Source organism: Myxocyprinus asiaticus, chromosome 7 (assembly GCF_019703515.2).
Source record: "Myxocyprinus asiaticus isolate MX2 ecotype Aquarium Trade chromosome 7, UBuf_Myxa_2, whole genome shotgun sequence".
In the NCBI taxonomy this organism is placed as follows: Eukaryota; Metazoa; Chordata; class Actinopteri; order Cypriniformes; family Catostomidae; genus Myxocyprinus; species Myxocyprinus asiaticus.
In genome coordinates, this window is record NC_059350.1 from 16,342,501 (window position 1) to 16,356,504 (window position 14,004).

At 40.3% G+C, this 14,004-nt stretch overlaps 1 protein-coding gene across 1 annotated transcript in view; it reads left to right on the forward strand.

Moving 5' to 3' along the window:
* Window positions 1-14,004, forward strand: part of dctd (dCMP deaminase) — an 81,496-nt gene that overhangs the window by 35,592 nt on the left and 31,900 nt on the right. The window contains exon 4 of the mRNA XM_051703028.1: window positions 809-925. Within this exon, the coding sequence (XP_051558988.1) occupies window positions 809-925 (117 nt within the window). The remainder of the gene's footprint in view (window positions 1-808; window positions 926-14,004) is intronic.

Genomic DNA, 14,004 nt, shown 5'->3' on the forward strand with positions numbered 1-14,004 from the left:
TTTTATCCAAAATGATTCAAGATATGGGAATTTACCCATGACCTTAGCGTTTCTAACGCCACGCTTTACGAGCTAAGCTACAGAAACTACAAAAGACTACTTATGCTGTGCTTTATTATGCTGCAGGCCATAAGTAGCAATGTTTTGCCTACTACCTATAAACATATGACTTACGCTAGTCCAGTTCATTTAGAATGTAATACATTTTACACGTATTACATTTTATTGTGACCGATTTAAGAGCTCAGTCTCTGTCAAGTTCACTCACAACCAGTGTGTGTATCTGTGTGAATTATTGACATCTCTCTTCCATCATAACTACATGTTCACTCTCTGGCTCGTGCTGAAGCTCTGCCAAAGTAAACGTGTGTCAGGCTGGTGTTACGTGGTGCTATGGTAATGTGCCACTGCTGATGGGCCAGTTCATTCTCCGTAATTAAGGTGGGCAGAGTGAGTGATTAGGCTGGGCTTTTTCTGGGTGATGTTGTGGAGAGCTGACATCTGTTCAGACTCATGCTTTGAGTTTTTTTTTTTTTTTTTATCAGTGAACTGGTGACTGGAGCCTTTTGGTTGTGGAGTGGTAGAGTGTTAACAAGCCAAGAGTGCAAGGGGAAGGGAATACAAATTGTATGTTGTGTAGCAGAAATGTTAATTTTGTATATGACACATCTTTCCTTAGTGTAAGCAAGGAGGTCTGTATACCTATAAAAAACCTGTCTGTTAGAATTTACAGTCATCTCAATGGTAGTTGAAGAATGTGTGTGTCACCACTGGACACTTTTAACTGGTCTTTTCTGTCTTGTTGCAGTGTGCCATGCGGAGCTAAATGCCATCATGAATAAGAACTCAGCAGATGTGAAGGGCTGCACCATGTACGTGGCACTCTTCCCCTGCAACGAATGTGCCAAACTCATCATTCAAGCAGGTGAGAGTGTGTCTGTGTGTTTGAGGGATGTGCCAGGGGGGCAGCAGAGCATGTCAGGGGAGGTGCGGAGAATGATAAATTCACCATGTAAAATCAAAAGATAAATAGAAAAGTATATTGTGAAGATAAACAAAAATTAATAGCTTAATGGTCCATAGCTGAATGGAGTTATAATTCGGTTAAATGAGTCATGAGTCGGTCATATGAGACCAAATCCATGTACTGATTGCGTGAGCACGAATCTCTCTGCTCGCATGCAGATTTCCTTCGCTCTCACACAAAACTGGACAATCGCTCACAAATATACACTGTAGTGATGCTCCGATCGATCTGCCACGGTCGGTACTGGCCGATATTCACATCCTATGACTTGATCGGTGATCTGTATTTTGGCCGATTGCATAAACCGATCGCTTGTGACACAATAGACGTGCGGCTCCTTTAAGACTTCAGCAGCACTGTAATAGTGTTGTAAGACAATAAACTTGATTCAGCAGTTAAAAATGATGCAGAGGGAGAGGTATGGCGAATATTAAATTTTTGTGTACACACTACAAAGCAAAAGGAAAACAGCGCAAGCTGTGAAATGGTCCGTGTTATCGTTCATGGCGGCAGCTTCTCAGTCGCGAGTAACAAGATGTGGTGTAATTCAAACATCATATTAAATATCTCCAGATTGAATGGCATTTACAATATTAGCACCTGTAGAGTCCAGAAGCATGCGTTCTTTGTCTGTGTTCGTGTTCCCCCTCATTAAAATCCAAGCAGCAGCAAGTGAAAAATACACAATCATCCAACTAAATGAAAAGGCAGGGAAGGAATTTCTAAATATAATAATTCTTTATACAATATTAAGATCCATAATATAATGTATTAAATATAATGCAGAAATAAAATAGAAATAAAATAAGGAATAATAATAATTATATGAAATAATGACAATGAATCAATAACCAAAAATGTCACATTGTTTAATTGCACCTATAGGTTATCAGTTTGTCTTCAGTTTGACACTAAGCTTAATTTTTTATAGGGCTGTCTATCTTAAAGGAGTCATGAAATGGAGAGTAAAAATGTCCTTGTTATTTAGACATATAAGAGGGAACTGTACTATAAAAACATACTGTAAATTTTAGACTTCAAAACTTCCTCACCAGTCTAAAAAGAGTATTTATAGTTGACACCCTGCTGTAACGTCTCGTTTTGAAATCCGTCTGTTCATGACGTCATGAAACATTACTCATTTGTATTTACACATCCCACAACATGCGTCATCGCACCCTTGGCCCTGCCCATTGGCGTGCAATTTGAGAGAGGAGGCATTGTGTGGATAACTATTTCTAACATAACACCTAAGGGGACCCATCTGGACTATTTTTTTATTAATTTGTTTATAAACATGAACTACGCAGACACTTTGACTGCTGCCATGTATCTCGCTGCTTTTAAAAGACGCGGTGTCAAGTTACAACTCTGAAAGGCAATTCTATGTGGCCTTGTTAGGAGATGATCAATGTTATTCGCTTCACCTGTGAGTGGTCATAATATTTTGGGTCATCATGTGCATGTAAACGTACTAAAATGGACGTCTTTGACCGTTTTGATGTGTTTCCAGCGATGTGCGCCTCAGTGCAGGATAATTTTGTATATATGTGCATCTATTTTCACCGCTCTGGACTATGTGTGTGCATTTTTATTTTTATTTTTTTGGCTCATGTTGTCGTGGATTGTTTGTGAACCGGACAAAATACGATTCGATCTTAGAAAAGGAACTGTTATTGAAGGATGCAGCAGTTAAAAACAATTGGACCCTATAAAAAATGTGTCATGAATATTTCAAATGTCATGACTGTTTGATAGTTTATTGTGCTGAGTGATAAAAGTTGTGCTTGAGATGAACAGTTTAATATATTTGAATGCAATGTGTTGGAGGTGTGTTAAGTGTAAACCCTGTTTTTGTTTTGTTTTATAATGTTGAGGGGCGTGTTCATTCTCTTCCGATTGAGTTTGCAGAATTTGAGGGGCTGCATGATGTTAGCCAGTCATAACAGTGGGCGTTTACATTGAAGTACGCTTAGGCTAAAACCGAGCGTTTCAGACAGAGGGCCAAAAACAGGGTGGAAAATTATCATATATTACTAAATTATGACTGTTTTGGTGCAAAAAACTTATCATTGGATCTCAGGGAAGATAATTAAATTACAAACAATAGCACTTCATGACCTCTTTAATATAGAGTATTTTGTTAGTCTATACTTGTTTTAAAGTCTTATTAAAAAAGCTTTTTTAATAAGACTTTAACTTATTTTGTCAGCAAAAACTAGGCAAAGTGATGTTACTGGGAAGAGGAAAATTAAATTAATAGTGACAGTGTGCAGAAAGTTTACATACAGCCAGTTATGACAGGGATTCTGATAAAAGGTGAAATAATCTGTATTGGCCAGTCAGGTGACAAGAAGATTGGTGATCGGTATTTGCTGTAAAAATCATGATCATAGCATCCCTAATATTTTGCTCTCTTATGAAATCTCCCTTCTTTTACAGAGTGCATGTGTGCACTCAAAACGTGTCCTGTACACTGGCAAATCTATTATAACAACATATAGCTCTGCCTTTGTTTATTAGTACAAATATTCTGCCTTGATGGATGTAGTATATTGATGGAGAAACAATACTAAAATTTGACGAATCAACTCGCCATTTGGCCGTTAACTTTTTTAGGAACTGCAGCATAATACATGGTTAAATTTGTATTGTAAGAATGATATTCAGTGTAAGAGACGTGAGCAAATCAATTGACATATAAACCGTCAACTAAGAACATCTGTTGCAACTCACCTCTGCCGAGACGCATTCTGTCTACTAGAGATGAGCTTAGTTTGGTGCGAAAATTGCAAATCAATCCCAGAACAACAGCAAAGGACCTTGTGAAGATACTGGAGGAAAGAGGTAGACAAGTATCTATATCAGGGCAATCTTTTTGACATGGAGTGCCATTTTTTATTTTCCTGGTCAATTTGCCAGAATAACCATTGCCAAGGCCACAGGGACCGCCTCCCTCCAAGCTTTTAGGAGATTGAGGTGGGAAACTTGACGTGCCACACCCCTATCCGTTCGCTTAACCTCAAAATCAAGATCTCTGACTCACCATGTGACCTCAAAGGGCTCTTGCCACTTGGTGAGTAATTTAGAGCTTGAGGTGGGCAGTAATACATGCACTATCTCCCGGTGTGAATTCCCTTAGTCGAGTGCCCCTGTCATAGAGCTGGCTTTTACGTTCCTGAGCTTGGAGCAAATTCCCCTGTGTTAACTGACCCAACGTGTGAATGTTTTGCTCTAAGATCAAAAACTTATTGAATTTTGTTTCTACTGTTTGAAGGTCCCTCCTCCCAAGCTTCCCGCATGACATTGAGCATGCCACCCGACCGATGCCCATACAGCAGCTTGAATGGGAAAACCCTGTGGAGGCTTGTGGGACCTCTCGCACTGCAAATAACAGGAGTTCGAGCCATTTATCCCAATTTCTAGCATCCTTGTGTACGAACTTACAAATCTGATTTTTCAGGGTTTTATTAAATCATTCCACCAACCCATCCATTTGTGGGTGATAAACACTGGTGCGAATTGATTTAATACCTAATAATTCGTACAGTTCGCGTAGTGTTCGTGACATAAATGTAGTGCCCTGATCAGTGAGGATTTCTTTTGGAATCCCCACTCGGGAGATAATTCTGAAGTGCCTCCACAACATTACGTCCTGAGATGTTGCTCAGGGGCACTGCTTCTGGATATCGTGTTGCATAGTCCACCTGAACTAATGCAAAGCGATGCCCGCGTGTGGTCCGTTGTAATGGCCCGATGAGGTCCATACCAATTAATTCAAAGGGTACCTCGAATAGCTGTAGAGGGCATAATGGCACTTTTGGGGTGGCTGGTGGATTCACCAACTGACATTCACGGCACATCGCACACCACCTGCCCCTGTGAATTCCCGACCCAAAAAAAGGGCCATTATTCGGTTGTTTTTTCCTGTCCTAAATAGCCAGCCATCGGATTATGATTGGCTGCCTGAAAGAGAGCTTCCCGATGGCCCTTCGGTACTAATAACTGGGTATTCTCTTTTGTTTGAGTGTCCTGCGTCACTCAATACAACCAGTCTTTAATAACTGAAAAATATGGTTATGTAAGCACGATGTTAGGCTGGAGCGGTTGACAATCAGTTACTCTCACTTGGTCAAATGAGTGTTTGAGGGACTCGTCACGTGACCTCTCTAGAGGGAAATCCCCTTCAGGGAATTCTTAAATTCTGATTCTTAAAATCAGGCTAAGTCGTCCCCAAAATCAGCAGATGGGTGAGGCGGGAATTAACCGCAGCCGCCTCTCTGTTTTCTCCCCCTTAATAGTATCTCGATGGTAACCACCGGATACGTGTGAATATTCCCATGCACACACCGCACCTTTAGCTGATTATTTGTGCCCAATGTCCCATCGATGAGGTTAGCTGCGGGGAGTTGTTGGGCCGCTAGTTCTGCTTCCCTGGAGAGCAGTGGCAGTAAGCGGGCCACCCACTGGTCAGGCAGCCATCTCCACACCTCAGCCTTCTTCTCGAACAGATCGAAGTAGGCCTCCGGATCATCAGCAGGGTAACCGGTGAGATGTTCGGTGTGGGCTCCGGGGTCACAGCCACAGCCCCCTCATGTGTGATTGGGCTCCGAAACGCCTGCCGGTCTTCCAATTGGGCCTGGAGCAGGAGTTGAAAATGCTGCTTCTGCTCCAGCCGCAGCTCGACGAGGGCATGGTGTTGATTCTGTTGGATGCAGGCGAGGGTCTGGATCACTTTGGCCAGTGGTAAAGGCTCCATAATGACATAAGTCCTTCTACGAATCCTGGGTTTCACATCAGTGTAACACAAGTTAAAGGTTTGGGTATGGAAGGAGGAGACAGGGAGCAGTGGCACGCTTCAGGTAGGCTTTTATTTTCTGCCTTCAGTATGTTTGAGTGCAGCATTTTCAGTGCTTTTCTTATTTCAGTCAGTTCAATGTAACAAAATCTCTCACTTAACTCACTTCTCAAAATCTTCAGCTTCACAATAAAGGTACGGCAATCGCTGCACTCTCGTGTTGTTCCCTCTGAGCTCTCTGCCGTGTTTTGGCTGCTTTTTAGGTCTCTCCCTGCTATCACTAACAAGAAACAGCTGTTAGACATCATGTCAACCAGCTTGACGAGCCACACCACTCCCTCTCTACCACAAACAGACACACGACCACTCCCCCATCACCACAGACAACAAAGTCAAGGTATTGGTGCGGCCATCACAAAGCCCTGACCTCAGTATAATAGAAAATTTTGGGGCAGAACTTAAAAAGCGTGTGCGAGCAAGGAGGCCTACAAACCTGACACCAGTTCTGTCTGGAGGAATGGGACAAAATTACAGCAGCTTATTGTGAGAAGCTTGTAGAAGGCTACCCAATATGTTTGACCCAAGTGTTTGATACAAACAAAGTGTATATAAACTTCTGACCCACTGGGAATGTGATGAAAGAAATAAAAGCTGAAATATATAATTCTCTCTACTATTATTCTGACATTTCACATGATTAAAATAATGATCCTAACTGACCTAAGACAAGGAATTTTTACTACGATTAAATGGCAGGAATTGTGAAAAACTGAGTTTAAATGTATTTGGCTATGGTGAATATAAACTTATGACCTCAACTGTTTGTGTGTGTGCGCTGAACATGCGCAAGCATTTTCGGAACACGCGCTAATACGCACCTGAACGGTCAAATACATTTCAAAATTCTGCCAAAATGCCCGTCTTGGTGAGGTATTCATGTAAACACAGAGATTGATGTCTAAAGAGAATGTAAACAGTAGAGAAGCAGATTTGTATTAAAATGTTAGACTTGTAAGTATAAGTGTAAGCTTATAGACCTGCTGCCGTCTAGTGTAGTGTATCATTATAATAATCAAGCAAACATAACAAGAAATGAGAAAAGTCACTGCTCTTGATTGGGTAACTTTTAGTAGCTTTAAAAAGTATTAATGTATTATAATCACACAGTGAAGACCAGTAGTAGTTTTATGTTGCATTTCATTCTAAATGTTTACTAGAATGCTTGATAGCCTACTGCTGTTAAAAAGAACTGAATTTGCTTAATTTGTATTTTTTGTTCTATTATTTTTGATTTATTTCTATTCATTGCTGTATTTTATTGTTATTACTGACTGTTATTACCTTGAGGTTTGACTGTTCTTCCATAATTAACATATTAGTTAGTGTTATTATTTGTTGTGGTTTTGAAGCTGGTATTGAGATTTGTCAAATTTCACTACCGACTACTGAAATTTTGGTATTGTGATAATGTATAGCCTTTATTGTACATGGTAGGTCTTTGCTGCAAAAACATGATGAAAAAGTAGATCTCATTCCATAGAAGTGTTTACCCCTACTGTAAACTGTAAATAACTACAGCTGGCCTGATGCAGACCAGCTATGCGGTTTCTGACAGCAAACAATGCATGATATTTAGGTTTTTTTTGGAGCAGATTTTCTCACTCCTTTACTTTGCGACTCACAACACTGCATGTTGTAGTTCTCTCCATGCGCTATCACTCCTGTTGTTTGAGCTTGGTATCAGGCCTTTAGTGGGCTGCATCAGGTATAGCAGATCACAAATTAATGACTAATTTTTTTAAGAAGCAAAAAAATAAAATCCCTGAAGATATTTTGTACGCTCACACGTGTTAATTTGAACTTTATATCAAACATTTTAATCATTATCATGATTTTACCTTTGCATACAAGAAAGAAGTTTCTAGTTTCCAGATTTTTCCCAAACAGTTCACTGCAGCAAATGTTAATGAGCAAATGGTGGCACAGATGTGCACCAGGAGTGCATTTGTTTAATTCTTGCTAATTTCCTGACCAATGATTTGGTGTGGAGACCATTAAAAGCTAAATTTTTTGCCATTTTTTGCCCAGGAGTGTACTTACTATACAGACAATAACGGAGCCAGAGTCAACAGTATAGTCCAGAGTAATGGTATCAGCGGGATTGTGATCCAACAGACAGTCCAAACAGAATGAGTGCAAGTGAAAAGATCAAATGTCCAAACAAGAGGGAGTCATGAAACAAACCGCTACGTCCTGCAGCTCTCATGGCCCGGTATCATGGATAAATGGCACGTTATCAAACGTCAAGCACGTGTACATGACGGTCAACAACTGGCAGAGAGCTCGCAATCAAGTCGTGGCTGTCCGGTCACAGTCGAGTGTGCAATAAGCCGTGAAAATTTGTTTGGATTAAATCCAAGAATGTCCATAATAGGGATGTATGTAGTACGAGACGGAGAAAAACACAGAATAACAGTAACAAAACAGAAGATAAACAAACATCTTTGGTGTAAAGCGGCAGTGTTTAATAAACTTCCAGTATACAGGACGATAGGGGTCAGTATAGTGTCCAAAGCCACAAGTATTACTGGGACCGATGGGACGAGTAAGAGCCAGATAAAATCTTACTGAGTGCACCTTTAATTAAAGGTTGATCAACTTATACTCCTACCATCTTTGGCACTCAAATGCATTGAGCAACACTACATCTAAATGGTAACCCTTGTTCTGTGGAAACTTTTGTGAGGCAGCATTTGTTGCTAGGTTATGGTTATAGTCTCATCAGATCAAGAACTACTAGTCTGCCTAAAGGTGCACTCAGTAAATTAGCGGGTTAATCACCATACTTAAATGTACCCTAGATACTGTATTTAGGCTATATGAGATTAATCAGCAATATCCACAACATAGATATGATAATAGCCTATAACTCACATCTATACAGTCAATGAAGCAAACACAGGTGAACTTGAACTAAGTTAGATGCAAGCCAGAATGCAGGTCAGGTCATTGCCATAATGGTGCACCATATGCAGTGCAAAATAAACACAGTGTCTCTTAAACACAGAAAATTAATTACTCTGAAAGTGTAGTCTCTGAAGGCATGAAGAATCCACAACACACTAAACATTACATAATAATTTAGTACTCATTATGTGGTATTATAAGGAAATTATTTCAGGTTTCTACATGTTTAAATGTTTCAGGGTTCGTTCGGTCGTAGAAATCCTGGAAAAATAATGGAATTTAGAAGTTGTGTTTGGAAGGTCATGAAATTTTCTAACAAACTATTTTCCGCAGTACATGTGTTCAGAATTCTTTAAGATTGGTGCTATCGCAGAGCAATGTGAATAAGCGCCGCTTGAAGCCCTTTAAGAATTGCACCGCATAGAGCTGTACGCAATATGCATTGTTGTGTAAACTGAGTAGTTTGTGAATAGGTGTAGAGCTTTGCGGTGGCGCATTTAGATTGTTTTCACAGTGAATTGGAAACTGAATTTACTTTAGCTGAAATCTGTCTGTGTTCACCGAAATTTGAAACGCTGCCCCTAGTGGCCAAAGCAGTTTAGTGTTTTTGGGCTTATGGCCATGTGTGAGCTCCATTTTCCAAGTGTAATGTCCACAGAAGGGCTGTAATACAATGAAGAGGAAACACTGTAAGTCCAGCATAAACTATATGCTGCTTTAATTACTAGTGGAGTAATATAAGAGGGAGAACATGGAATTTATAGGTTATATCAATTAGTAGCAGAGGATCAAGCAACAATACTGACAGAAAAAGAGAACCGCTTACTGCTCTGGGATGGATAGCTTTAGCAAATCGTCTAAAATCGAACATTAAAGCTACACTATGTAAATTTTGGCCCTCTAGTAATTAAAAAATATAACTGCATGCATCTTGCGGAAGGACATTATTTTGGTTGTGCTTCGGCTTTGTTCCTCTGTGCGGATGAATGTGATTCGAGGCACTGGTGTACACATGAATACAGGAATCTTATCAGAGCGAATGGACAAATATATAACGAAAGAAAGGAAAAGACGGATATCCGAAAACATGTAATCTGAGCAGGTAAGTGCCATATCTTATGCTGTTGTTTTGACTTATTGGAAACATTGATGTTTTTTATTTATCTGGCCCCTAAGAACCGCCTTAAGTGTCTCCCAAGCCATGCCCACAGAGGATACTGAGGACCAGTTGGTCTCCATATAGACACTGATTTCAGCCTTTAACATTTGTTGGAATACAGGATTTTGCAAAAGGGATATATTAAATGTACAGAATTAACTCTTAACCCCAATTATTCCCTTTCCCCCTCCCAATCACCATCCCCACCCTGACCCCCAACAAACATCCCTGTGGTCAAAGCTAAAATACACAAAGATACAAAAAAAACTATATATATATATATATATATATATATATATATATATATTAATAATCACTCACATTTAAAACTATAAATCCCTCTCCACTGCCCCTCCCCGAGAGCCTACCAAAAAAGGTCAAATAACTGCCCCACTTCCCCCCAGGTTGCCTAGCCTTCTATCTGACATTTCTTCAAATGCTGCCACCCTGCCCACCTCCGTACACCACTCCCAAAATGAGGGCATTCCAGCCGACCTAAATACCCTGAGGATAATTTGTCTGCTGATCATAACACTAGCTAGAACCCAGTTTCTTATGTATTTATCCCCTATATTAATGACTGCCCCATTGCCTTAAATACAGAGTCTGGGGCAAAATGAGTGCCCAATACGTCACATATAAAACTCTGAACCCTCAACCAGATTTCTTGGATCCACACCACAAAAAAACATGGGTTGAGTCCCCATCTTCTAATTGGCATCGCCAGCAGGTGGGTGTGTTTTTAAGACCAAACCTATACAATCTAGAGGGGGTCCAATAGAATCTAGGTAAAATCTTAAATTGCATATGGCGCAACCTTGCATCTCTAGATGAAGACATATTTTTAGAATCCTAGCCCACACTCCCTCCTCCAATACCAAGTTTAAATCTTTCTCCCATAGTCTCTTGAGAGAAGTTGAAAATCCTTCCCCCAGAATCCGAATTAGCAGGGAGTAATACACTGATGCCTCATGACCTTTTCCAAAGCAGTAATATCCACTCCCAGACTGTCTGCCGCTTAAGGGAGGTGTATGCTACTCCCAAATAGTTCAGAGCAAGTGGTGTAGTTGTAAATATCTAAAGAATTGAGACCTGGGAAAATATTGAACCATATTTTCAAAGGATCTCAACACTCCTCTCATATAGGTCACTGAGTGTAGTAACCCCCCCTCACAATCCACTCTGTCCAGCAAAAGGGGATTTGTCAATATGTACTTTTAGGTTCAGCCATATGCTCAAAGCATCATTTAAATAAATGTCTGGATTAAACATTCTGGACACTTTTGTCCATACCGCATGCAAATGTGAGATAACAGGGTGTAACCTAACTTCTCCGGTTAGTTTGATAGAAAGGCTTTGCAATGGCGAGATAGGGGAAGAACTTCCTGTTCAATACAAAATCAGGGAGGGGCACTCTCAGGTGGAAACGACCAATAAGCCAAATATCTGAGACCGAATGCATAATAATTAAAAAAAAATCTTGGGTAGGCCTAGCCTACCTTTGTCAGTCGGCTTGTGTAACTTACTGAAGTGTAATCTAGGATGTTTACCATTCCAAATGAAGGACTTCGCTATGCTATCAAATTGCTTGAAATAAGAGAGTGGGACATCTATAGGAAGAGATTGTACAGGTAGTTGAATTTTGGAATACAATTAATTTTAATAACATTAACTTTCCCAGTTATAGATAAATGTAATGAATCCCACATGCCCACATCGCGCAAAATCCTTTTTATTAAAGGGTCAAAATTAACAACTAAATCACACAAATTTGCTGGGAATAAAATACCCTAATAATTAATGCCCTGTTTGGGTCACTGGAAGGCACTTGGCTAAAAAGCCGTTACCGGGCAGTACGCCGTCAGAGCCAAAGCTTCGGATTTAGACCAATTAACTCTGTATCCTGAGAACTTAGAAAAGGAATTAATAATTCTATGGAGGCAAGGCATAGATCTAGTAGGGTCGGAGACAAAAAATAAAATATCATCTGCATAAAGCAAAAGCTTATGTGCCACACCTCCTGCCACTGCCCCTGGAAAATCATCCTCCTTTCTTATTGCGGCTGCTAATGGTTCCAGGGCAAGACAGAACAATTAGGGGGAAAGAGGGCACCCCTGCCGGGTGTAATCAGAAATTAATCCATTCGTTTGTTCCGCTGCTACCGGCTGTCTATAAAGTAACTTAATCCACCCAATAAAAGTATTACCGAATCCGTACATTTCCAATATCTTAAAAAGATAATCCCATTCTACCATATCAAATGCTTTTTCGGTGTCAGGCGAGATGGCAGCGACCGGAGCCTGATTGTTCGCCACTGCCCACATGACATTAATGAAACGCCTAATGTTATCAGAAGAGCTACGGTCTCGAATAAACCCCTCCTGATCTATATGTATAAGAGATTTCATAACTTAATCGGTTAGCCAGAATTTTTGACAATTTAACGTTTTGCTGGATCGGAGAAATTGGACGATAACTCTTACACTGCTTTGGATCTTTGTCCTTTTTAAGGATCAGACTGATCCGGGCTTTTGTTGTGGTTGGCAGAAGCTTTCCATTCTTTAATGATTCCGTATAAACTTCTAGCAAAAGTGGAACCAGTTCTGTAGCATAAGATCTAAAAAAAATTCAGCGGCTAAGCCATCTGGCCTCGGAGCCTTGCCTGTAGACAAGGCCTTAATTACCTCGCCAAGCTCCTTCAAGGTTATTTTAGAATCAAGTATTTTGGTCAGCCAACAGTTTAGGAAGTTCTAATTTTTCCACAAAGTTTCTATAATCCTCTTCAGTAGACGAAGATGTGGAACTATAAAGGTCAAGATTTCTTTAAAAGCATTATTAATATCAGTGTCCAAGGTAAATATTTCACCACCAGCAGATTTCACTGAGGGAAGGGTAGAAAAAGACTCTTTGTTTTATATATCTAGCCAGAAACTTCCCTGCTTTGTCCCCTGACTCAAAGTATGACTGTCTTGTCCTGAATAGCCAAAACTCCACCTTCCGTGACAAAATAGTATTATATCTGTATTTCAATCGGGTCAATTCTCTGAGCCATTAGACGACATTCGGTGTATCAGCTCTGCCTCGGCACTTTTAATATTCCCTTCCAATTCCACAAGTTCTTGTGCTTTGAATTTTTTGGTGAATGCCACATACTATATGATCTGGCCCCTAAGAACTGCCTTAAGTGCCTCCCAAGCCACGCCTACAGAGGATACTGAGGACCAGTTGGTCTCCATATAGACACTGATTTCAGCCTTTAACATTTGTTGGAATACAGGATGTTGCAAAAGGGATACATTAAAGCGCCAACTATATGATTTCCTTTTCTTCATATGTGGCAACACCTCTAAACACACCAGGGCGTGATCTGAGACTAAAATGTTTCCAATTGAGCAATCAACAATAGATGGAAAGAGGGACTTGTGTGTGTGTGTGTGTGTGTGTGTGTGTGTGTGTGTATGTATGTATATATATATATATATATATATATATATATATATATATATATATATAAATCTATTCTAGAGTAAATCTTATGGACTGATGAAAAAAATCCCAGATGGGGTCAAAGTCTCCAAATATCTGTAAGACCAAGAGATTTACACACCTTGTGAAGCGTCAATGTTGCTCTAGGGGAGGGGTCACGTGACGCCATGCAAGAAGCAGACGTGTGAGCGACGAGCTCTGCGCACTTTGCTAAATGTATTATTTTCATGTTATAATCTGGAGAAATATGATACACCCAGTTACACATTTGCTCTTTGAGGCAAAACATGGCAAAGAAGTCAAAATCCTCAGGCTCTGGAGACATTAAAAGACACTTACGTGTTCAGGATGAAAGCCCCGACAGGCCTACTGACTGGGGACTCGATTTGGATGGCACGGCGGGAGAGGTGATCCAGTGTCAGTTGTCCAACATGTCGGTGATGCTGACGAAGGTTCTTGCTGACTTGGAGGATCTCGCTGTAATACGTTGATCGATATCGGATTACGGAGTTAGTTACAAGAGTGACTGATGTTAAGAGACGAATTAATTGTCTGGAGTCATCAGAG